Raw genomic sequence first — 24,141 nt, 5'->3', positions numbered from 1 at the left:
GCGCCAGCGGCCGCCAGGTCGGTGCGCGGGCGCGGAGGGGACGAGGCGGGCGCGCGGCGAGGCCGGAGCGCGCGGCGGGCTCACGTCCCGAGCGGTCTCCGCGGCGGGGCCCGGCCGGGGCGCAGGCTTCCCGCTCTGGAAAGTTTGCCGCCGCCGCCGCCGCCGCCGCCGCCGCCGCCCTGGGAGGGCTCTGCAGAAGTCAGGGAGGGAAGGGGGAGGAAGGGAGGGACCGCGGCGGGGAGGAGGCGGCCGGCGCCAGGCGGCCCGGGAGCCCTGGGCGGCGGCAGCGGCGGCGGGCGGGGCGGCCGGGGGTCGGAGGAGCCGGGGCGCAGGAGCCCAGCCACCGCCGCTTCCGCCGCTGCGCGCCCCGGATCCTCCGGGGTGACGAGCTGCCCGCCTCCTCCCGCAGACTGCCTAGCGGCGCCCTCCTCCCGCCGGTGCCAGAGCGGGGCCATGGGGGGCAGCATGCCCGCGCGCGCCGCCTGAGGACGTCGTAGCCCCCGCCCCCACTATGGGCGCCCTGGCTCGCGCCCTCGCGTTCTGCGTGGCCGTGGCGGTCGTGACCGGCGCCGCCTCGGGGCCCCCCGGCATGGAGCAGCGCGTCGTGCGGAGAGCGGCAGGTACGGAAGGACCCGACGGGTACCGGCGAGGGGCGTCGGGGCCCAGGAAAGGGCTCCTGGGTGGGTCTCGGGCGCCGGGTCTGAGTGGGCCCGAGGGTGCGCCCTGGGCTGGCACTGCGGAGCCCGTGTCCGGGTTCCTGCCGCCCTCGCTCCCCGGAGATCCGGGCCAGAGCTGGCGCGGCAGTGTGTGGGGCCCCTGGAGGCTCAGGGCTCCCACCCAAGTGCGAGGCCGCGGCGGGCAGCTGAACGCGACCGTGGAGTCCGCGGCCACCGCCCCCTGCGGTTGCCTAATGGGGCGCAGCGTGATCCCGGGCATCACCCGGAGGGCGCGGGGGCTACGTTTCCGCGGTGATTCCCATTGTTGTTCTGCGGGTTCTCACTGACGGCAAGTTCCTATTGTCGGCGCCGCAGCCCCTGCCCGCCTCCGTCCGGGTTCGTGGCCGGCTTCGGCCCGAGCGAGAGACCGCATTTCGGAGGGAGGGTGTGAGAGTGCGTCAGCCTGCCACCGGGGCCCTGCCCGCCCCCCGTGGGCCGCGTGACGAGGCCGCGGCGTCGGGTGCCTCGGCTCCCAGCCCTGCCACCCTGCCGGGTGGGTGACAGCGCCTGCCTCCCTCCCCGCCCCAGGGCGCGCGCCGTAACGCCTGGCCGCTGTCCGAGGGACGGGGAGCCGCGGACGCCGGCGGACTGCCCAGGGCCGGTGCACGTCGGGGGTCGGCGAGCGGCGCGGAGGGGCGGGGGCGCGTCGGCCCGCCAGGCCCCGCCCCGCACACGCGCCAAGGCCCTCGAGGTGCGGCGCGCGCGGCCCCCCCGCCGGGCGCCCGGGGAGCCGCAGCCCCGCACGCGAGCCTCCCGGCTCCGGGCTCCCGGGGCGCCCGCGAGGGGGCGGCGTGCGGGGGGCGGCGGCCGCGGGCCCCGGGGCGCGCGCAGCCCCGCTGCGTCCCGGCGGCCGCGCGGAGGGAGGCCCTCTCCCGGTGAGCTCACGCCCCACCCGGGCGAGACCCGAACAGCCGCTCCTTTGTACCCGGCGCGGCCACAGACCGCGCATTGATGGCGGCCGCGGCGGCCTCGCGGGGAGGTGTGAGCTGAGCGGCGGCGGGCGCGCCGTGCCAGGGAGGCGGCGGCCGCGGGCGGGACGGAGGCAGATGGCGGCCCGCCCCTCCCTGCGCCCCCGCGCCCCCTGCTCCGGCGGCGGCTGCAGCCTCCCGGAACAATGTCATTTTTTTATGAATGAAGTGGGCCTGGCGCTTGAATGCGTGTGTCATTCAGCGGCGTGACAGAGGCCGTCGCGAGGTCAGCGCGCGCTTTTAGCGCCTGCTTAGGCGGCCCCAGCTTCCAGGGGCGCCGAATAGGCGGTCGCGGGGGGAGCCCCGAATTAGCATTCGCATTCAGATAAAGATATTACTCCCTACGGCCGAGGAATGTCAACTAGCCCCGAGGAGGGGGCGAAGGAGGGGGCGGCGGGCGGGGCTCCGGGCCCTCGCCTGGACCCCCTGCGGCGTGCGGGGCCCTCCACCCCCCCCCTCCTCTGGGAACTGGCAGTCCGCGGGAGGCCGGTCCTGGGGCGCAAAGCCTGTGGTGCCCCCACTGGATGCAGGCCTGGGACACAGTAGCAGGAGGGACCCCAGGGGTGGCGGGTGGGAGGTACAGGGACTTTTTCCTCCACCAGAGCATAGGTGACCCCCCCCCACCCCAACCTCCTTATCCCCGAAGTAGAGCCGGGAAGACAGGTACTGAATACATGGGTCAGTATACTTAAACCATTTCTTTAAGTAGATGAACCAGACAGCAAAAACACGAAGACCTTCTGAAACTTAGAGGGTCCAGCTGACATTTTCGCCAGGAAACATAAACTAAAACGCCACAGTCCGCTGGGGTCAAGGTGGGGAAGGTGTTCGCCCCCGGACTGACCTGGGCAGCTTTCATGTCCACATGGGGCCAGTGTTCTGGGTGAGGGGCTTGCTCGGGGAGGTTAATGGGGGGGGGGAGGGGCGTGTGCCACGTGCCCTGCAGTCTGAGCCCACCCAACCGGAGGAGTCTCTTGGGGGGCACAGGGCATTTCCCACAAAAGCACTGGCGGCAGCCTCCCCCACCCCTTCATCAGGGCTGGACTTTGAGCCCTGGGTGGTTCATTAACCTGGTCGAGCCGAGGCTGGACTTCTGGCCTCAGCTGCACTGAGCCCCTGCACTGAGCTGAGAAGCACCCCTGCAGGGCCTCAGGTCTTCCTTGGGACTGATCTGGGGCCTGGCTGTGCCCCGGTTCACAACTGAAACTATAGGGGAGCTGGAGCCCTGGCAGGGACGGGCTTGGGGGGGGCAGCCAGGCAGGCCTGAGCCATTTACCAGTGAGTAAGCAACTCCCGGAGTCTCTTCTGGATGGGAGGGGAGCTCCCGACTCTAGATCCTGCTGGGGGTCCTCACCTGTGTGTGTGAGGACGCTACTCACCGGGTTCTGGGAAAGTTAGGCTGAATAATCCTGTAAGCCCACATTAGCTTGCTGGGTTTCCAAATCCCGCTTTTTTCCCTTGGTTATGAAACTTTTCAGAAAGTTTCCAGGTGGGGAGGTTGGAAGATCAGATCCTCTCCCTTGACTTGAGGTCCCTTTGAGACACCCCTCCTTTCTTGGACTTTTTTTAAATGTTTATTTATTTGAGACACAGAGCGAGTGAGGGAGGGGCAGAGACAGAGGGAGACAATCCCGAGCAGTCTCTGCACTGTCATCGTGCAGCCCAGCCCGACACGGGGCTCGATCGCAGTGTCATGGGATCGTGACCTGAGCTGAAATCGGGTTGGACACCTAACAAACTGAGCTTGCCCAGCGCCCCCCTTGGGCTGTTTTAAAGCACGTCCCTGGCAGCCGGTCCCACCCCCTGGAAAGAGTGGAAAGCTTCACCACGCACCCTGAACCGGAACCCTTTGTTCCTCATTCCGCCCCAAAACCCAAATCCCTCGGGAGCTGCCAGCTCCAGTGGTCCTTTGAATCAGGTCTGAATTTGCTGGGTGTTCTCTGGGGTCACCCCGAAGGCCTTTCTGAGGATCCCTGTGCCTCCCCCCTTCCCCCCCACACACTGGGGGAGGCTTGACCCTGACCACAGCCTGGTGGCATCTCTCAGCCTGGCTGTCGCATGCTTCAGCACTTTATTTATTTACTTATTAAATGAATTTTTTTTAACCTTTGTTTATTTTTGAGAGAGAGAGAGAGAGCGCACAAGCGGGGGAGGGGCAGAGAGAGAGGGAGACACGGAACCCGAAGCAGGCTCCGGGCTGTCCGCACAGAGCCTGACGCGGGGCTCGAACCCATGAACCGCGAGAGCGTGACCTGAGCTGAAGTCGGAAGCTCAACCCACTGAGCCACCCAGGTGCCCCTCCAGCACTTTAAACCGCTTGTGGTGGCCTCCCTGGCCTGCGGGTGGGATTTTTGCCCTGTGCCACAGTGGGGGAAATTGGGGTATGAGGCCAGTTAGTAACAGTCAGGAGGACACCGACTGGGGACATCCCCGCAAGCCCAGCTGGGCCCTTCCAGGACGCGGTAGTCCTTGGGCTGTGCCTGTGGGCTGCACTTGGCGTGTGGCCCACACCGGGGCAGGGGTGGCAGCCAGGAGCAGGCGCCGTGGGACCCACAGGGTCAGACCCTCCGCCTGTGCTCACCCCCCTCAGTGGCATGTGGGCACCTGCCGTGGCACACAGGACTTCCGTCCTCTAGTGTGTGTGGGCCCCAGAGCCCCCTTTTGTTGATCGGGAAAGACCCCTTCCTGGGGCCGAGCGGCACATGCCCCAGCCACTGCCCGAGTGGAGCCAGACCGTGACTTTTAGCATCCGCTCATGCCTGTCACCTGGAGTCCTGCCTGCTCTCTGTCCCCCTACCTGACACCACCCACTCACGCCACTGGTGGGTCACCCCCAGGGTCTCCCGTGGCTCAGATCTACTGGAGGCAGGGATTTCTGCCAGTCTCTGCCCTGGTCCAGGGGTGTCCCGTCCCCCACCTCCCTCCGCCCACCGGCGGACGGCTGCCAGGCATGGCTGGCCCCGGGGCTGCTCTGTGTCCGTCAATCCCACACTGGACCGGGTTGAAGTGAATATACTGTGTGGATGGCTTGACCTGCTGACGCTGCCCAGACCAAACCGGAACCAACAACTGTTGCCCTTGGGCCGGGGCCTGGGGCTGAGGCTGCCATGACCAGCCTGTTCTCCGCCTTCTGGGGGGCCTCAGTCCGCTCCCAGCACTGGGTGGTCCCCACAGGACACAGTGGCCGGGACCGAGGGGCTGGAGGTCGGGTCAGGAGTCCTCCGACAGCGGGGCCCTCAGGGACACAGGCTCAGAGGTACTTGAGAGGCCCTCCCGGTGGGCCCGGGGCTGGTGAGGCCACCTGAAGTGGGTGGGCAGAATTGGGACTGTCCAGGGAGCCAGGGGCCGGTGTGGCTAACGGCGGGCAGCTGGGCCCTCGAATCTAGGCCACGCGTCGGCAGAATGACAAGTGATGATGTAACTGACCCAGCTGGGTCTGGGGAAGGAGGCCTGGGCGCTGGGACCACCCACCCCTGTCCCGGGCCCCAAGCCCAGGCTGCCCGCCGGGCATTGTCTGGCCCTGGCAGGGAGGCCTGGGGGTGATAGCCCCGCCAGTGATGTGTCCCTGGATCTCAGGCCTCGGCCCCTTGAGAGGTAGGCGGCCGCGGGGCAGCGGTGCGGGACCCCGGGGCTCTCCGGTGGACTCCCGCCCTTGGCAAGGCTCCTTCCTCTACCCCAACGTGGCGTGTACACGGTGAGGTGGGCCAGGGCACCTTGGCCTGCTCTGGCCTGCTCGCTGGCTCAGTCTGGACAAGTCCCACCTCCCGCAGCTCGTGTCCTCGGCTGTGAAATGGGAGTCCCAGGTCCCCTCCCCCCACGGGCCTGTGAGACACCGCTGTCCAGACATCGTATCCTATTTACGACCTGCTTCTTACTGTGCGTTCGGTGTACCACTGAGGTGTAGCTCGCGTGCAAGACCCTTCTCTCTAGTCACGGTGCAGTCGTCCCTCGTCCCGGAGAGCCCCCGCCCTGACCCGCCCCGCGGGGTGCGCCGGCTCTTGGTGACCAGCCCATGGCCAGTGCCGGCTCCGTTCTCGTGAGGCCGAGCGTCTGCTCTCCGGTCCGGAACTGCTTTCGAAGCCAGGATGAGAGGGGGGGGGGGGGGCGTCAAGTGGGTCCCATTCTCCTGGGGCAAATCGCCCCTGTCCCCAGCCCAACGTCCCTGCCTCCAGCCTCTGTTCCAGCCGGAGGCGTGTGAGGCACTGTCTGTGACCTCGGGATGGAGTTTGCGTTTCCAAACGGTTATGAGCAAGTCCAAGGAGGGGGCGCCTGGCTGGCTCGGTAGCTTAAGCGTCTGTTCACTTCAGCTCAGGTCGTGATGTCCCAGTCGTGAGCCCGAGCCCCTCGTGTGGCTTCGTGGTGGCAGGGCAGAGCCTGCTTAGGATTGTCTCTCTCTCTCTCTCAAAATAAGTAAATAAACTTAAAAAAAAGAAAAACAAAGAAGAAGACTTACTTACACTGAAATTTGGATTTTCAGCGCCCTTACGCATGTTCTGATGGGTGTGCGCTGGGCCGCATGCGTCCGTTCACATGCGTGTGGTCTATGTCAGCGTTCCGGCGACCGGCCGGAAAATATTGTCCCCCCTCCGCCCCCGCCTTCACGGGGCACTCTGCAGGACCACAGTTCTGGACACTGGTCCCTCCCTCGTGTGGGGCCATGTGGGCCCTCGCCAAGCCCCCTCCCTGCGGCCTCCACCGCGTGTCGATGCAGTGGGCACGCCGTGGTGCCTCCCGGGGTGCCGGGCGCCCGGTGCTCCCGCTCTGGGGGCTCCTGCCTTAGGGTCACATCCATATCACCTACAGAGGCCCCGGGACCTGAGCCCGGCCCGCAGGAGCAGCTGGTCTTTGGCAGCGGGGACACCGTGGAGCTGAGCTGCCACTTGCCTGCAGGTGGCCCCACAGGGCCCAGCGTTTGGGTCAAGGACGGTGTGGGGCTGGCGCCCTCAGACCGCATCCTGGTGGGGCCTCAGCGGCTGCAGGTGCTGAACGCCTCCCACGAGGACGCGGGGGCCTACAGCTGCCGGCAGCGGCTTACCCAGCGCGTGCTATGCGACTTCAGCGTGCGTGTGACAGGTACGTGCCCGCCGGGGTCCTCCGAGCTCCCTGAGCGGCCGGGGGGGGGGGGGTCTCGGGGCGGTGCTCTGCAGCGCCCCACGTTGGGGGTCTCGGTGGTCCCTGGTAGAGAGGAGGGTGCCGCACGGGAGACACGGCGAGGGCACCTGTCCCACAGCCACACGCTCTGTTGCCTGCGTTTCAGATGCCCCGTCCTCCGGGGATGACGAAGACGGAGAGGATGAGGCTGAGGACACAGGTGAGCCTGGGGTCCAGGCGCACAGGGCGAGTCAGGGCTGGGGACCCGCCTTCCTAACTGCCAAGCCCCGTGCTCCCTGGGAATGGGGCCTTCTGCTCACAGGCAGGTGGGAGACCGAGGCCTGGCGGCCGCCTCCCCAGGGTCCCACCGAGTGCGGGGTCTTCCTCGGGCTGAGGTGGCCTCGAGCGAGCCCTGGGCCTGTGCGCCCCAGCTTGGGGGAGGGGGGACCGTGCTGCACGGGGCTCGAGGAGCGGCAAGGAGGCCGCTGCGGCCTCGGGTGAGGTGGCCTGTGCCGGGTGTGAGTACGACAGGGCAGGGGGCTCAGGGGGCTGCTGTGGGGCCGGTGGGCTAAGGGGTCGGGGGCCCAGGGGGTGGGGGAGGAGGGTGGCCGTGGGCGCCAGGGACACCAGGTTTGGGCGGGTGTTGATGGTACAGGGGATACCGCAGCACTTGCTGGTGACAGGCCACGGGTGCGGGAGAGCAGGAGGGGCGGCAGCCACCGGGGTGTTCCAGCCTGGGATGGTGGCGGGGCCACCTTGCCTGTCGTGGGGGGTGGGGGGCAGGGAGGGGCAGTGGGCTGTTTCCGAGGAGCCCGGTTGGCCAGGCCGAGAGACGTGGGACATGGTTGGGGGGCCCTGTGCGGTCTGGCGGGCAAAGAGGTGAGGAGGGGCCGGCCAGGGACACAGAGCTGGGTGGGGACGCGGGAGAGGAGTCAGGTGCCGGGATACTCATGCAGCAGCTCTGCCTTGGGCCCTGAGGTAGGCAGGAAAGCTGAGGGGCCGCTGGGTTTCTTCTCTTTTCCCTTTTTCCTTTGGCTGCCAGGAAGTTCAGAGCAAAACTCCAGGCCCAGTGCTCCTGGTCCCTCTGACCACCCCCCTCCCAAACCCGGTGGGCTCAGGGGCTCCGGGGGTCACGGGCAGGGCTGCTCTGCAAGGGCAACGTCTCTAGCCGTGCTCAGCCACCATCGTCTGGGCCTGCAGGGCTCCCTGGGTCACCCCAGAGTCTCTGCCCCGGGAGTGCCCCCGGCCTGGGCCTCAGCACCCTCCTCTGCGAGGTGGCTGTGTTGGAGGCGGCAGGGGTCGGGGGCGAGGGGTGCGCTGTGTCCCTTCCCTTCCCGTGGCAGGAATGCGGTCCCCACCTCAGCTCCAAAGAAGGATGGAAACCACTTAGGGTGGGGGCGGGGACAACCCTGAGAACCAGGAAGGGGGCAGGGCCTCCCACGTGCCACGTCACCGCCTTGTCACCACGGCCCCTCCCACTGCCCAGCAGACCCTGGAGTGCTAGAGAGGGTGACTCGGTCTCAGAGTCTGGCCACCTTCAAGACTCTGGGCTCTCCAGGTGGCTGGGCCTCACGTCCCGGTAAATTGCTTCCGCAGCCCGGCCCCTGGTCCATCCGGCTGGGCTCTGTGACCTGGGCTGACCCGGTTCCTCTGCTGGCCCGGTCTCCCCTCAGCGGGCCTGCCCTGTGGGTGCCTCCCTGGGTGTCTGGGTGCTCCCCTGGGAGATACCCTTGTGTCTTGAAGGCTCCCGGGTGAGGGTGTATTATCCTGGACCCTTGGGCCCTCCTGGCTGGTGTGGGTGCTTGGGGGCAGCGGACAGGGAGAGGAGGGGATGTGTGGCTTGGCTTCGAGGATGCTGGGAGGCGGTGTTGGGGTCGGCGGGAACCTTGTCCCGCCAAGGCGGGGGGCCCCAAAATCCGACACTCTCTGTGCAAGGGAGGAAACTGAGGCTGGAGGGGTGGGTGGTGGGACAGCTTCCGAAGGAGGGGGGGCGGGGTGGTCAGGCGTGCCCTGCTCGCAGCCTGCTTACGGCCTTCGCGCGCCCCTCTGCCAGCCGGGGCCCCTTACTGGACGCGGCCCGAGCGGATGGACAAGAAGCTGCTGGCTGTGCCGGCCGCCAACACCGTCCGCTTCCGCTGCCCGGCCGCCGGCAACCCCACTCCGTCCATCTCTTGGCTGAAGAACGGCAAGGAGTTCCGGGGGGAGCACCGCATCGGGGGCATCAAGGTGGGCCTGGCGGCGGGTGGCGCCGGCCGGTGGGGGCCTCGGGCTGCCGCCTGCTCACCCGCGTGCCCGCCCGCAGCTGCGACACCAGCAGTGGAGCCTGGTCATGGAGAGCGTGGTCCCGTCGGACCGCGGCAACTACACGTGCGTTGTCGAGAACAAGTTCGGCAGCATCCGACAGACCTACACCCTGGACGTGCTGGGTGAGGCCCGGCGCGGGCGGGGCGGGGCGGCCCGACGGCTCGGCCTGAGCGGCCCCTGAGCCCCGTGTGCCCTCCCCGCAGAGCGCTCTCCGCACCGGCCCATCCTGCAGGCGGGGCTGCCGGCCAACCAGACGGCGGTGCTGGGCAGCGACGTTGAGTTCCACTGCAAGGTGTACAGCGACGCCCAGCCCCACATCCAGTGGCTGAAGCACGTGGAAGTGAACGGCAGCAAAGTGGGGCCCGACGGCACCCCCTATGTCACCGTGCTCAAGGTGGGTGCCGCCACCGGCCGAGCCCGGGCCCTGGGGCCTGGCCCTGCTGGCCCCCAGCGGCCGGGGACTGGATTACGGGGTCGGCGGGTGGGGCCCAGGCATCGGACCGTCGGGGAAGGAGCGGCGGAGGGCTCGGCCCGGCACTGGCGGGCCGGGGGCCAGGGGCCGGAGGGGGCTGGGGAGTCTGGGCTGGGTCCCAGCATGTCAGGCGAGCAGCACACGGCCCCGCAGTGAGTCCTCAGTTTCCCCCTCTGCTCTGAGGGTGGGCCTGCAGGCAGCGCCCTGGGCCGGGCTCAAGCTCAGGGGCCCGGGGCGGGGGGGGGGGGGGGGGGGGCAGGCAGGTGGCAGCCTAGGCCTCCGGGCGAGCTCTGGGCCCCAGGCGCAGGCCGCGGCTCCTCCAGCCGCCCCGGTCAGGGATCAGACTGTGTCACCCCGAGCGGGCTGTGTCAGTGCTTGTGCAGCGCGGCTCGCTGCCCGCCTGGCTCCCTCGGCGCTCGCCTGGGGCAGCCTCAGCTTGGTTCCCACGGCCCCAGGGTGGGGTGGGCCGCCGGAGCTGGGGTGCTTGCGACACTCAGCCCGAAGAGAGACGTCGGCCGCCGGTGGGGGCGTGGAGGGCCAGGCGCCTGGGCTGAGAGCAGGGGTCCAGATCTGCCTGGGGAGGCTGCCGTGGCCCCGGTGGGTGATCTGTCTGCACTCGTGGGAACACGCTCACCGTGAGCCGGGCACCGTCACGGCAGGCCCAGCCCGGAGCCCAGGGATAGGCAGGCTGAGTGCCAGCCCAGGAGGGCCTCTCCGAGGGGCGCCTGCGGGGCCGCACTCGGGGGGCCGTGGTGGGTGGACGCGGGGAAGGGGCCTCCTGTGAAACCACAGCCCGCCACCGCCTCCCGCAGGCAGCCTTGCCGGCTGCCCTCGCCGAGCCCCCGCTCCGTTCCTTGAGGGCCACCCTCGTGGCGGGGTCTGCGCCAGGGGCCTGCTCCCGCACGGCCACTCTGTGCCCGGCCAGGCTGCCAAGGGCGCGCCTGAGCCGGGTCTCTTGTCCCCGCAGTCCTGGATCAGTGAGAGTGTGGAGGCCGACGCGCGCCTCCGCCTGGCCAATGTGTCCGAGCGTGACGGGGGCGAGTACCTCTGTCGAGCCTCCAATTTCATAGGCGTGGCTGAGAAGGCCTTTTGGCTGCGTGTCCACGGGCCCCAAGCAGGTAACGACTCTGTCCCACGCTGTCTGGCACGCCGAGCTCCAGCTCCCGACGCCCTGGCCGTGCGCCCCCGTCCTGCTCGCTCCCTGCCCTGCGGCTCGCATGGCGCTCCGGCCGGAGCCACCTCTGCAGTGCCGGTGCCTCTGGCCTCCACTGTGACCGCCCGCTTCGAGCCCCCGCGGCCTGTGCTGCCCCTGCCTGTGCCCTACACGCACCCCCAGAAGGCCTCCAGCCCCGGCGGGGGCCGCTGCCCTCTGTGAGCCTCCGCCCCACCCTCCCCCGCGTGTGCGTGCGTGTGCGCGTGTGCGTGCGTCTGTACGTCTGTCTCACCCTCGCTTGCCCCTGGCTCCGCTGCCCGCTCGCCCCCCCCGTTGGCGTGCGCGTGCGCGTGCGCGTGTCCGTCCGCCGGCGCCCCCCGCCCGCCCCCGCCCCGTACACGCGCTCACCCCGCATGCCGCGTCTGTGCAGCGCTGCCGGCCGCACGCCTGGCGCTCGCCTGGGACAGAGGACTCGCCGGTGGAGGGACTGGCTTCGGGCTCTGTGTGGACGCACGAGGCGGAGGACCCGTGGCGCCGCGGCCGCGGCCGCGGTGGTGGTGGTGGCGGTGGCGGTGGCGGCGGCGTTTTCCTTGCAGCCTGGCTGGACCGTCGCCGTGTGGACTGTGGCTGTGGTGCCCGTGGCAGGTGCTGGCGCTCGCCTATCGCGCTCTGTTCTCTCTTTGTAGACGGCGGGCGCTAACAGCACCGACAAGGAGCTAGAGGTTCTGTCCTTGCGCAATGTCACCTTTGAGGACGCGGGGGAGTACACGTGTCTGGCGGGCAATTCTATCGGGTTTTCCCATCACTCTGCGTGGCTGGTGGTGCTGCCAGGTACTGGCTCCTGCTGCTGCTTGCTCTGTCCCTGTCCTCTCGGGGTCGCTGGCTTGGGTCACACCGGAGCTGCCGAGGGCAGGCGGGGGACGCCGTGGTTCGTGGCCACCTCGTTCTGCAGAGCTCCTGGCCGGGGCTGGTGTGGGGATAAAGTGCACGTGCCGTCTTGCCTCCGAGGGGCCTCCCTCGAGCCCCCCCACCCCCCCAGCTCGGTCCCCAGCAGCCCGTGTGGCGGCTCCGGTGTCACCCCGGGTGGCGGGCGTCAACGCTGCCGGCTCCGCTGGGCTCTCGCTCTCCTGGGTGCGCCCCTCCTGACCCGGCGTTTCTGACCGCGGACCCTCAGGGAGGGGGACGTTGAGGCCTCGGCGTCCCCACCAGGGGTCCGAGCCCCTTGTGCCCCACTCCCGCGGCGCCTGGGGCTCCGGCCCTCGGGGGCTCCCGGGAGGCGGGGCCCGGCCTGCAGCGACGGTGTCTTTGCAGCCGAGGAGGAGCTGCTGGAGGCCGGTGCGGCGGGCAGCGTGTATGCGGGCGTCCTCAGCTACGGGGCGGGCTTCCTCCTCTTCATCCTGGTGGTGGCCGCCGTGACACTGTGCCGTCTGCACAGTCCCCCGAAGAAGGGCCTGGGCTCGCCCACCGTGCACAAGGTCTCCCGCTTTCCACTCAAGCGACAGGTAACAGAAAGTAGCTACCGGGTTCCGAGCCGCCCGGACGCCCCCGGGGCCCGCTCCTCTGGGCTCCTGAGCTCAGGGACTCCCCGTGGTGCGGGAGGCCTGGGGCCTCCCGGGGACGCAGGTCTCCGTGGTGGCTGAGCCGCCCCCCTCCCTGGTCTGCGCGGGCTCCACCAGGAGCCTGGGGTACCCTGCAGCGTAGGACTTCTAGGGCCTTCCTTCGTTCAGGGCTGAGCGGAAGTCAGATGCCCCCTCCCCACCCCTTAGCAGCCCTGCCCGCGTGGGCAAAGCCACGGCCCCACCACCCCTGGGGCGTGTCTCACCCTCCCCCCTGACCCTGTGGGTCGGCCCCTTGGCACCAACCTGTCCCTGCCGACCCAAGCAGGTGTCCTTGGAGTCCAACTCGTCCATGAACTCCAACACGCCGCTGGTGCGAATCGCCCGGCTGTCTTCCGGGGAGGGTCCTGCGCTGGCCAACGTCTCCGAGCTCGAGCTGCCCGCCGACCCCAAGTGGGAGCTGTCCAGGGCCCGGTCAGTGGGGCTGGGGCCCTGACCCGGCGGGGGTGGGGGCACACACAGGGTGTGGTCCTGTGGCGGGGGAGGGGGCACCACTCAGAAACCTGATCGGACTCCGATCAGAGTCGGGTAGGAGTCCACACCGTTGATGGCGTGGCAACTGTCGACCAGAGGAGGCCGGGCCAGGGGCAGGTGCTCCTGAGGTGTCGGCGCCCCTTGCAAAGTGCTGTCTGGATGGCCCCACACAGGGTGAGAGGCTGGCCGGCCAACGTCCTTTATCCTACGAGTAGTCACGGGGGCAAGCGTGGAGGGCTTCCTGGAGGCAGCGACGCTAGGCCTCAAAGACTGTCCGGTACAGGGCCTTGAGCTGGTGTGGGTGCTCACTGCCTTTCGGTTTCTGCCCCCAGGCTGACCCTGGGCAAGCCTCTCGGGGAGGGCTGCTTTGGCCAAGTGGTCATGGCAGAGGCCATCGGCATTGACAAGGACCGGGCCGCCAAGCCTGTCACTGTGGCCGTGAAGATGCTGAAAGGTGAGGGAGGAGGGAAGGATGTGGCGAGGGGAGCCTGTGTGGGCGGGGCGGCGCGGCAGCGCCTGATGCGATGCGCCTGCCCTCCCGTGCAGACGACGCCACAGACAAGGACCTGTCGGATCTGGTGTCGGAGATGGAGATGATGAAAATGATCGGCAGACACAAGAACATCATCAATCTGCTGGGGGCCTGCACGCAGGGCGGTAGGCTGCGGGGGGCGGGCAGGCGGGCAGGGGTGGGGGCGGCGGGGCGGGGCCCTCCTCTGACGCCTGGGCCCCCAGGGCCCCTGTACGTGCTGGTGGAGTACGCGGCCAAGGGGAACCTGCGCGAGTACCTGCGGGCGCGGAGGCCGCCAGGCATGGACTACTCCTTCGACACGTGCAAGCTGCCCGAGGAGCAACTCACCTGCAAGGACCTGGTGTCTTGTGCCTACCAGGTGGCGCGGGGCATGGAGTACCTGGCCTCGCAGAAGGTGAGCAGGGCGGGGGGGGGGGCGGCGCAGGGTCCATGAGGGGGCCGATGAGGGCACCCCGGCCTGCAGGGGAGGTGGGGGGGAGGGTCAGGGCCTGGCGGGAGCCTCAGCCCTGCCCCCTCCCGCCCCCAGTGCATCCACAGGGACCTGGCGGCCCGCAACGTGCTGGTGACCGAGGACAACGTGATGAAGATTGCGGACTTTGGTCTGGCCCGCGACGTGCACAACCTTGACTACTACAAAAAGACCACCAATGTGAGCCTGGCTGGGGGAGGGCTGCGGAGTGGGGAGGCGGGGGGGGGGGTGCGGAGTAGGCAGCCCCAGGCGCCAGGAGGGCATCTGGTGGCCGACGTGCCCCCCCTTCCCCGCCTCGTCCTCCCAGGGCCGGCTGCCCGTGAAGTGGATGGCACCCGAGGCCTTGTTTGATCGAGTCTACACCCACCAGAGTGACGTGTACGTGGTAGGGCCGGGGGCCGCGTGGGACGCAGGGCGGGGGGGGGGGGCCCCAGCGGTGGCTCCTGTGGTGGATCTCCCCTTCTTGGCAGCGGGGTGCGTCTGGGGCAGGCGGGCTGCAGAGGGCACAGGACCTCTGGTGGTAGGACAGACGGGCTGACGGTGCCGTGCTCCCCGCCAGCTGGTCCTTCGGGGTCCTGCTCTGGGAGATCTTCACTCTGGGGGGCTCGCCGTACCCCGGCATCCCCGTGGAGGAGCTCTTCAAGCTGCTGAAAGAGGGCCACCGCATGGACAAGCCGGCCAACTGCACACACGACCTGTGAGTGCGCGGCCCCTCGGCCGCTGCCCGGTTGGGGCCCCGGGGGGGCGTGGCTTTGGTGCCCGCGGCGGGGGGCGGGGGGAGCGAGCGCGGGCGGGACCCGTGCGGGCACCGGGCCCGGAGCCTCACCTGAGCGCCCGGCCAGGTACACGATCATGCGGGAGTGCTGGCACGCGGTGCCCTCGCAGAGGCCCACCTTCAAGCAGCTGGTGGAGGACCTGGACCGCATCCTCACCGTCACGTCCACCGATGTGAGTGCGGCTCCCACCCACCTTGCGGGGGTGGAGGGGGCACGTGGGGGCGTGGCCCTGACGGCTGCCCCCCCCCCCCCCGCAGGAATACCTAGACCTGTCGGTGCCCTTCGAGCAGTACTCGCCGGGCGGCCAGGACACCCCCAGCTCCAGCTCTTCGGGGGACGACTCCGTGTTTGCCCACGACCTGCTGCCTCCGGCCCCTCCCGGCGGCGGGGGCCCTCGGACGTGAAGGGCCGCCGGCCTGCAGGCCGAGCCCCCACCAATGTGAGAGCAGACCCCAGCTCACCGTGCCGCCGTCGACCGCAGGGGCCCCCTGGCCTGGGCCTCAGACCCGGGCCAGATGGACGGACGGACAGACAGCTTCGTGTGTGTGCGCGCGTGTGTGAGCGCGTGAGTCTTGAGGCCCCCGGCGCCCCGGCGCAGGGTCCCTGGGGTGCCCGCCCTGCTGTATGATGACCTCCTGGCCACGTGTGCTGGCAGCACCAGGGGGACCGAATGTAGAATGTAAAGGGGCTCCTCCCTGGGGCCCCTCCCCCAGGCTCCCCCCACCCATCGCTGCCCCGCCGGGGAGCACTGGGGGGGGGGGGGGCCGGCCAAGCTCTGGCATCCAGCGTGGACCGAGGCCCCTCCACTTGCCCAAGCTGAGCCTGCAGGGAAGCCTCCCCCCGCCCCGCCCCCCCCATGACACACCTCCCACCCAAGCGGCACCTTGGGCCTGGGGGGGGAGTGCTAGCCCGCAGCCTCCCCCCACCTCCAGGCCTCCCCACTTCCCACCCTGCTCCTTGGGAGACTGAATTACGGGTACCTGAAGGCAGGAGGCTTTAACTTCTGTCCGAGAGGTTCGTTCCAGAAATGAGTGTACATTTATATAAATAGATGCTGTGTACAGGATCTACACATACGTATATATAGAGATATCTATACGGAGGGAGGAGGGCTGGTCTAAACGGGCACGGGACCCTGAGGGTGCAGGAGGGAGGCACAGCCGCCGGCCCGGGAGGTTCCCGAGGGATCTGCTGAGATCAACGCGAGAACCAGCAGGAGCTCGAGAGGCTTTTCTGGCCACGCAGTTTTGTTTTAAAAAGTGTATATTTGTAAAGCTATTTATCGACCCCCAGAACCCCCGGCCCTGTGCCCCTCTCCCCCCGTGCTCACAGTGTTCAGCCAGCCGCGTGGCAGAGAGGTCTCAGTTTTAACTTATTAACAGCCGAGAAGGTTCCTGCTTCATGTAGAGCGCCCGCTGAGGGCTTCACCCCAGAGCCCGGCCAGGTCCCTTGCACCCTTAAGGGTCGTTAATAGTTTGAGGTGATTCTAGTGAGGATATTTTATTTCCTTTGGCCTTCTTTCACAGGGGAATTAGGTTTCTATAGGGTTTTTCTTTAGGAGATGTATTTTTTGGACTTCAAAGCAAGCTGGTATTTTCATACAAGTTCTAATTGCCATGTGTTCTGAGTGAGGAGGCAGTTTCCAGGGAGGGGGGGCAACCCTGCGCGCAGGTTCAGATGTTATTAGATGTTACAAGTTTATATATATCTATATATATAATTTATTGAGTTTTTACAAGATGTATTTGCTGTAGATTTAACACTTCTTACGCAATGCTTTTAGACTTTTATAGCCCAGACTGCTACCTTTCAAAGCTTGGGAGAGAAAGCCGTGAATTCAGTTTTGTTACTTTTTGTACTGTTAATGGCCCGCATTTGGGTGGCTGTCTTGCTCATCGGCCCGCCAGCCGGGCAGCGGTCCAGGGTGGTCTCTGTTCTCAGGTCCCCAGCCTCATGGGGGTCAAAGGTGTCGGCCCAAACTGGCAGATGCGCTTTCCAAAAAATAAACAGAGACAACTGGTTCACATCCCTGCTCTGTGCTTTCTGGTGTCCTGCCCTTCTGCAACCCCAGGCAGTGTCGTCCTCTCCACCTGGGACAGGTTGTCGTCTGCCCCCGGGGGAGGGCGGGGTCACCGGCTGCCTGGGTCACAAGCCCTCCACAGGTTTCCAGCTCAGGTCTCTGGCTGGGATAGGACAAGCCCTGGGCAGAGCCAGGGTCAGCGCGGTCCGGTGTGTCCAGCTGCACGGGGGCACGGCCCCCGCAGGGCAGAGCCTTAGGACCACCGGTGGCCTTCACTGCCTCAGTCCGAGGTCCCCAAGGGCAGGGGGTGCAGGCACCGTAGCGTCCACGGGAGGGACGATGAGACCATCACGGGGCGGGCCTCCCCTTCCTTGGGGGGCTGTAGGCCTGCCAAGCCCCCTGGCTGCCCCCAGCCCTTGGAGTCCACGTGGGCTCTGGGGGCTGAGGTCTCCCCCTCCTCCCCCCAATCAGCTGGGGAGGGGGAGGTGGTTTCTAGGTGGGTCCCCCCCCACCCCCATGGAGCCACATGTAAGCAAAGCTCTCACCTGGCCTCTGATCCACCAGACCCTGGGACGTGGGCTCCACTCTGCTGGCCATACTCCTGCTCCTGGACGTTCCCTTCCCCATCCCTGGCCTGCCCCCCCCCCCCACCCGTCCTATGATTTTGGGCAGATGCTGCTCCCTGACCCTCAGGGGGCACTGAGGACCCAGTGACAGGATCTGGCCCCCTCTGCTCCGGGGTCTGAGGGAGTGGGGCCACGGAGGGGGCACCCACCCGCACAGCAGTGCAGCGCGGGGGGGGGGGGGGGGCAAGTCTGGGAAGACTCACTCTCAGGGAGACCGTGGTGCCGCCACCGGGCGGCGAGACTGAAGAGGGTTCTGGGACAGGTGCCCGTGCGCAGACTCGCACAGAACTCTCTGGAGCCTAGCGCTGCCCAGCCCTCCCCAGCTCCCCAGGGGTTTGCCAACCGCGTGCCCCTCCCTCCCCTGTGGCTCCTCACATTGTCAGGTCTCACCATGAAGGGCCGGCCGCAGCTGGTTAACTAGCCCCTGGGCTGTGTGCGCGTTTACTCTGGCTTCTAAGAAACTGGCTCCCCTGTGGCTGAGTTCAACTCACCTCCCACGAGTGACGAGTGACGGGTTTGTGGGGCCTCCCGGAGAGCAGGCGAGGCTACCAGGGTCCTGCCTCCGGGTAACCGATAACCGGTGCCGCCCAATACCTTGACCCCACTCAGGGAAGCACTCCCCACACCCCTCCAGCCTGCCAGAGATCCCATGTTTTTTGTGTCCAGAGCGCTGGGGGCAGGAACAGCGATGGAGGCCAATGAGGGCGTGGGCCACGTGCGCCCTAGCCCAGTGGGGTTCTGGGTAGGGGACTGGGGAGCCCGGGGACGGGGCGGAAGGAGTCTCAGGGAGGCGGGGAGCCCTGCGGCGAGCAGGGGGGCCGGGAGCCCGGGGAGAGCCAGGGAGCCCCGGGGCGGGGGGTGGGGGGTGGGGACCCGGATGGGAAGGGGGACCGGGGAGCCCGGGCCGGGGGGGGGGGGGGGGGGGGGGAGAGGCGGGAACCTGGGGAGGGGGAGGAGCCCTGCAGGGAGCCGGTGGGGGAGGGCGGGAGGCAGGAAACGCGGAGGCGGGCGGAGCGCGGGCCGGGAGCGCCCTCTAGTGCCTGCCGGGCAGCGTCCCGCCCCCCGCCCCCCGCCCCTCCCACCACCCGTGTCCCGGGCGCCTCTCCCGCGCGGTCCCGCTGGGCTCCGGGTGCGCGCTCGGGACGAGGGGCCTGGCCGCCGGGGGAGAGGCTGTCTTCCGGACGCCGGCGGAGACCCCGGGCGAGGCGGGGCGGGGCGGGCCGGGAGAGGAACGGACCAGGCGGGCAGGCAAGCGCAGCCCTGCCCTCCGCGCGGCCCGGAGCCTCTCTGCACCTCACCCGCGGGCTCAGCCTCTTCCCGCGGCCCCGGCCCCTGTAGGGCTGCACCTGTCCGGCGGCACCTGCGGCTCCGCCCCTCACCTGCCACCCGGGCTGTCCGTCTCCCCGGAACCGGTCGGCTCCGACCCAGCCCCCGGGCAGGCCTCAGGGCCGACACGCCACCCCGCCTCGGCGGGTGGCGAGCTCCCCCATTCCCGAACCTCCAGGCCCGACCCCGCCCCTCGCCTTCCGCTCCGGCGCCCGGGCCGGCTCCACCTGGGTCGAGTGCCTCCACACTCCTGCCCCCTGCAGGCTCAGCCTTCGCAGTCTGGTTCCTACGAGGTCCGCTGCCCGCCCCCCACCGGCCTGTCCCGCTAAACTGGACGTCATCCGTCATCCGCGCACCCTGCGTCCTCTTCCCCACGCGGCGGCTGCCAAGGTCTTCAGAGGCTGCGTCCCCACACGAAACACACTCCAATCGCCTCCCGCACAGTTGACTGCCGCTGTCTCTCCTCGGACCGGAATAGCCCCTAACCTCTCTGCCGGCAACTTTTTGAAGGGGGCAGCCATGTCCTGGATATGCTGGTGCTCCCGTGGGGCCCTCAGATTTTCCTGGCCGGGCACCTGGGGCAGGAACGCCGTGGGGGAAGGGGGCAGAGCCAGGGCACCTGGCCAGCAGCCCTCCCACCCGGCTCCCGCAGCACCCAGGGGCCCCGGCTCACTGCCCCCACCACCCCCGGGCACCATTCTGTGGGGTTTGCAAAGCAGGACGAGCGGATTCCAGCGCTTCTGCGGGTCCACCAGCAGATTCTCCCTAAAGAGCTTCGGGGGTAGACTCTCCTGAGAAGAGAACCAGGGCAATGATCTGCACCAGCGGGGGCGTGGATGTTTGCTTGCAACCCACACGCTCTCTCTGCTGTTTCATACTCGTTCTGTCCTCATTTGGACCAGGAGCATCCCTTCGGGCCAGCTGCTGTGTCCCTGCAGCGCCACCTCCATAAGCAATCCCTGCCTCTGCCCCAGATCAGCCTTTCCAGAGCCCTGGTGGCCCTCTGAGCCGTGGAACCGAGAAACGGGCTGCAGACCAGGCCTCGTGTTCTGGGGCAGCTGCTGGCCACAGGCTCACATGGCCCCTGTCCCTGGCCACTGACTCCCAGGCGTGGCCTGGGGAAGGACCCCACGGAGTGAACACATGCCTGGATGCCTGCCAGGGGCACCACAATGAACCTGGATGGGAGCCATTGGCCCAGGGCCCAGGCAGGGGGAAGACAAGGGCTGAGGCCCCGGCGGCCCTCGGCTCTCCAGACCTATGGGGCGGAGGGGACAATGGCCAAGGCTGGCCTCAGGGAGAGAAGGGACACGGGTTAGGGTGGCCTCTGGGCAGGGAGGAGACCCAGCAGAGGTGGAAGGATCCCACACAGCGCCCCATGCAGCCCGGTGCCAGTGAAGGGGTGAGGCCGCCTGAGACAGGGTGGAGGTCCTGGGCTCAGGGCTGTGATCTGTCCCTGGAGCGGGGCCGGAAGGAGTGGCAGGATGGGGGGAGGTAACATTGTGCCTGTCCTGCTCCCGGCGCCCTGTGCCAGGTGGCCCCCAACGGGGGGCCTCGGCCCTTCACTCTAGGGTAGAGCACAGGCAGCTTCAAGGAAGCCCTACTGCCCACGTGCCCCCTCGGCGCTCTGGGGAGCAGGCTACAGGGTAGGGAGGGCCCCTGCAGCATCTGGGGCCCCCTCGGCGGAGCACGCAGCCCCCACTCCCAGGAGCCGTCAGAGTATTTCACACAGAACCATGCCCTCCTGGGTGACCCTTGGGCCAGGAACCCGGTTGTGCCCACCCAGGCCCCAAGGCACCCGCTGCGGGCTGCGGGCTGCGGGAGGGGGAGGGGGAGCCAGTCTGGACAAAGCAGCCATCGCACGGCAGGCAGAGGTCATGGAGACAGTGCTTTATTATACCTTCTCCTTACATCAAATTCAGCGTCTAGTCCCCACCACAGGGATCGGCCTGGGTGCACGGCCCGACGCGACACGGAGGCCCGCTGTCACCAGACAAGCAGGCACCCCGGCCGGGGCCAGAGCTCCGGAAGGGGACTCTCCATCTGGAATCTGGCCTCACGCGGCACACTCACACCCATGGTCACCCCCCACCCCCTTCCGCTGCAGAGGCAGAACCAGACCGTGGGGGCACAAGGCTGTCACAAAGGCAGACGCTGCAACCACCCTGACGTCTTGCATTGGCTTCCGATGTGTCACATGACTCAAAGACCTTAGTCTGAACTGTTACGGGAGCAGCAATGTCCTATTTTAATAAAAACGCTATTTCTAAAAAAGATGTTTATACACAGCCCGGGAGGGAGGTTCTCAGTGGAGCGGGCCCTGGGATCCCCGGAGGACACATGGAGACAGCGCTCAAAGGCCAGGGGGTGCTGCCCTGCTGACCCCAGGGCCGCTCCGTGAGAACCACCGCCTGCAGGTCATTCTTCAAAAGTTACAAAGTGCCCTTCACTTACAAAGGCCGGACTCTGACGTCCCAAAAGGGCTCTAGGAACCACGTGCCAACTTCCTGAATCCCAAGTACAAGAGTGGGCGTTCAGGCGGAGTGAAGGATGAGGCCTGTGCTAAGAATTCCTGTTTCATTTGCAAGTAGTCTTTGCCCTCCCAGGCGCCCGAAAATACGGGCACCTCCCCCTCCGGAGAGAGCGCGGGAAGACTCGGCCGCAGGCGGTCAGGACACAGCCGCCTCTGAACACCTTAGCGCACAAGCCTCCGCTCTCTAGACCCGACGTACTGGGCCTGCACCCAGACACTGATTTCGGCTGCAGTAAGTGAGGTTCGGGGCAGTAAAAGCCCACACGTGACAGAGAGGGAGCCAGCAGCCGACTTCGCCAACACGGAAGGCCGCCACCAGCAGGTCAGGCCCACGTGTGTTCGGGAAGCCCCCCGTAGCTTCTGGGGGTGAGCGCTGCTCCCGGACAGCGCAGGAAACCCAGGAGGGGGGTTCCAGGGCAGCGGGCACGGCAGGAGCGCCTGGCCGCCGCCGGGACAGCGTCCGTGAGGACGTCCGGAGCGCCGAGGCTGAGGACAGGGGGTGGGCGCGGCTTGCTGGGCCCCAAAGCAGTGCCTGCTGGAAAGACAACCGCCATCCACGGGGCACGTGGGCCACCCAAGGCTGGCACGCACGCGCGCTCCCTACAGCTGAAAACCAGGCTACTGAGATGCGTGTAAGGTCATTCATAGATAAATTAATTAAGCATCTAGAATATATAGATTTCCTTCTCAAACAACTGAAGGAAACACCCTTTAGAGCCCAGCTGCTACTTCACAAAGGTTTACGTTTGACGATACATAATCGTGTTCCTATCTTGTCAAGTTTCCTCTTTAACGGCGGAACGAAGGGTTTCAAGTAACTCAGGTGCATCGTTTCTGGGCGCTCGGCCTCTCCTGGCTGCTCTGGCCACTCAGTTCCTATGTCTTCGGGCTCCTCTGCTTGGCCTCCCCTGAGAGCGCGTCCTGGCCCATAACGGACCCGGCCTCTGAAGGGCCAGCGACACAGAGCTGAGGCCACAGGCCGCCCACTGAGCACCGCCGACCTCAGCTGCCAGGTGCCGAGACAGCCAGAGGCCAGGGCGGGGCGCCAAGCCCAGGGAGGCCGCCCCGCTTCCCCCAGGGGCGCACCAGGCCGGCCCTACGCGGACCCACGGCAGGATTCTGCCTTTCCGAAGCCCCCTCGGGACGCGCCACCCACAGGACCAGGAGCACGGCCAGCGGCCTACTTGTCCTGGGTGGGGGCGGGGGGCCAGGGGACCGAGTTAGCAGCGCCGGGAGCAACGAGGACACCGCGGGGCTGCAGAGCTATGGTGGGCGAGGCGCACGCAGAGCGTCGGCCTGGACACGCGGGGGGACCTGCTCTGACCACCCACAGGGGCGATGAGGTGCTAAGGACCCAAACTGGGAAACTTTCCGAAAGCTACAAGAGGGTGGTAAATCACTCAAACGGAAATGCTTCATTTTCAAGGGCTTCATTAGCATCTCTCACGGCACGATTCACGTTAGCTGTTACGCACGCGGCAGGCGGACCGTCGTGTGTAAAAATTCTGTACTAGTCAACTGGTGAGGGACTAGGTGAAAATCAAAGGTGAGAGCAAGGAAGAGCTGACACACCACGACAGGGGGCTCGCACAAGGCACGACATTCCTGCCAGACAACTGTGGTTTTCCAGAGGCCACGCGATCCCCGTCGCTACAGAGACGACCTTGGAAATGGGCACGGATCGGTGCTTTCAACGCTGACGGGCAGGAACCCGAGTCCGCAGACTGACTGCCGGACGCTTGTCCAGAGCTGGGGAGGGCCGCGCGTGCCTCCTTCCCATCTGCACGCCGCAGGCTTCACGGGCACGGGGGTCCACGCGGCCGGTCCTTTCTCCTCCCGGGACAGGTGCCGCCAGCGTGCGGCACTCGGCGAGGCGCCTCCCTGCCCCAGTCCGGCCGGGCCCACCTCCGGAGCCACGAGGCCCGCGTGCGGCCACCACGGCTGGGGCCGCTGCAGCACCGTGCCACCGTGTGAATCCGGACGTGATTCCCTGCAAGGGTTCGGGGATTCCAGACTGAATGAATCTTCGTGGAATGATGAAAATTAAAAATTACTTGATTATGGAAGTTTCTGATTTATTCCAGACAAAATGCTAGATGCGTCACTAAGAATCACCTCAGAGCCATCACTACCACGGCAGGACCGCGGCAGCCGGTGCGGCGGGGTGGAGGCAGACACGGGAAGGGCCCGAGGCGCACACGAGCAGGCGGCCCCTAATTCTTCACTTCCGCGGCCTCCTTCTCGGCCTTCTCCTTGGCCTTCTCCTTCTCCTCCACCTTCTCCTCCTTCTCCAGCAAGGCTACAATCTCGGCCACCTGGCCGGTGGAGATGTGAATGTCTTCTTTGTCCACCAGCTCGATGACCTATGCACACGGGAAAGGACCAGGGGGCTCAGGGGTGGCCTTGTCCCTGCGCGGCGCTTTCCCCAAGGAGCACGCCGGGGACACGCCGGGAACACGGCGCGGCTCCCCCTCCAAGCTGCGTCCTTGGCTACCAGGCTGAATGGCCATCAGTGACGTCCCAGCAGGGGTGCCCCCGGGGTCCTTCAGCTGCCCTGGTTCTGATGACTAGACACCACCCACCCCCAGGAGGCCAACAGGCTCCCAAGGCCCAGGCCAAGCTACAAGCCACGAGGGAGAGGGGCTCCAGAGGCAGGGGACGTGTGGCTCTCGAGGGTGCTGGGTGCGCCTCCTACGGGCCTGGCATGCAGGAAGGAACAGCGGAAGCCAGGCCAGGTGGACACAAGGCCGGGGGGCCTGCCCCGGACAGAGTGCAGCGCTCTGAGTGCAGGGCGAGAACACGTGAGCTGCCGTCCACACCAAGGAAAGGGGCCCCAGGGAAGGGGCGGGTGACGGGGGCTCGGGCCTCCCGGCCTCTGCTGCCGGCAAAGCAATGACCCAGCACGTGCATTTGGTACCGTCTGGCCTTGCGGCTGAACTACACGGTAAGTTAGCGGATACGCTCGGGAAACGTGTAAAAAAATCACTAGCTGGAAACACCAGGAACCGTTCCGACACCCGTGAAGGGGCTCTCTCCTCAGAAATGCAAGGCCACAGGCCTCCTTA

At 67.3% G+C, this 24,141-nt stretch overlaps 2 protein-coding genes across 4 annotated transcripts in view; one reads left to right on the top strand and one right to left on the bottom strand.

Moving 5' to 3' along the window:
• The first annotated feature begins 495 nt into the window (after window positions 1–495).
• On the top strand, window positions 496–16,318 carry FGFR3 (fibroblast growth factor receptor 3). Of its 2 annotated transcripts, none has more exons than XM_047094260.1 (17): window positions 496–620; window positions 6,488–6,757; window positions 6,942–6,995; window positions 8,829–9,001; window positions 9,078–9,201; window positions 9,283–9,473; window positions 11,391–11,535; window positions 12,016–12,206; window positions 12,589–12,734; window positions 13,127–13,248; window positions 13,341–13,451; window positions 13,530–13,720; window positions 13,853–13,975; window positions 14,103–14,173; window positions 14,355–14,492; window positions 14,638–14,743; window positions 14,829–16,318. In XM_047094260.1, exons 1-17 carry the CDS (start codon window positions 512–514, stop codon window positions 14,973–14,975), a joined length of 2,412 nt encoding a protein of 803 aa, XP_046950216.1. In that variant the 5' UTR covers window positions 496–511; the 3' UTR covers window positions 14,976–16,318. The 2 variants fall into 2 exon arrangements, with proteins under 2 accessions (XP_046950216.1, XP_046950217.1); XM_047094261.1 differs by lacking the exon at window positions 11,391–11,535 and adding an exon at window positions 10,519–10,669.
• Window positions 16,319–20,418: 4,100 nt separating this feature from the next.
• Window positions 20,419–24,141, bottom strand: part of LETM1 (leucine zipper and EF-hand containing transmembrane protein 1) — a 41,288-nt gene continuing 37,565 nt past the window's right edge. For both annotated transcript variants that reach the window (XM_047094177.1, XM_047094176.1), the window contains exon 14: window positions 20,419–23,439. In XM_047094177.1, coding sequence (XP_046950133.1) covers window positions 23,290–23,439 — 150 coding nt within the window. In that variant the 3' untranslated portion in view covers window positions 20,419–23,289. The remainder of the gene's footprint in view (window positions 23,440–24,141) is intronic.

Source organism: Lynx rufus, unplaced genomic scaffold (genome assembly GCF_022079265.1).
Source record: "Lynx rufus isolate CCGP_SWC_20201006 ecotype Redwood Valley unplaced genomic scaffold, mLynRuf1.p SCAF_38, whole genome shotgun sequence".
Taxonomy (NCBI): Eukaryota; Metazoa; Chordata; class Mammalia; order Carnivora; family Felidae; genus Lynx; species Lynx rufus.
Note: the sequence above shows the minus strand (reverse complement) of the source record. Positions and strands in the feature narration are given on the sequence as shown.

Bases quoted from the DNA above. Each gene is read 5' to 3' on its own strand.
- FGFR3 (XM_047094261.1), top strand. From the start codon at position 512: ATGGGCGCCCTGGCTCGCGCCCTCGCGTTCTGCGTGGCCGTGGCGGTC. The intron at 10,670-12,015 runs GTAACGACTCTG...GTGTCTTTGCAG, and splicing joins TGTCCACGGGCCCCAAGCAG to CCGAGGAGGAGCTGCTGGAG. The intron at 13,452-13,529 runs GTAGGCTGCGGG...CTGGGCCCCCAG, and splicing joins GGGGGCCTGCACGCAGGGCG to GGCCCCTGTACGTGCTGGTG.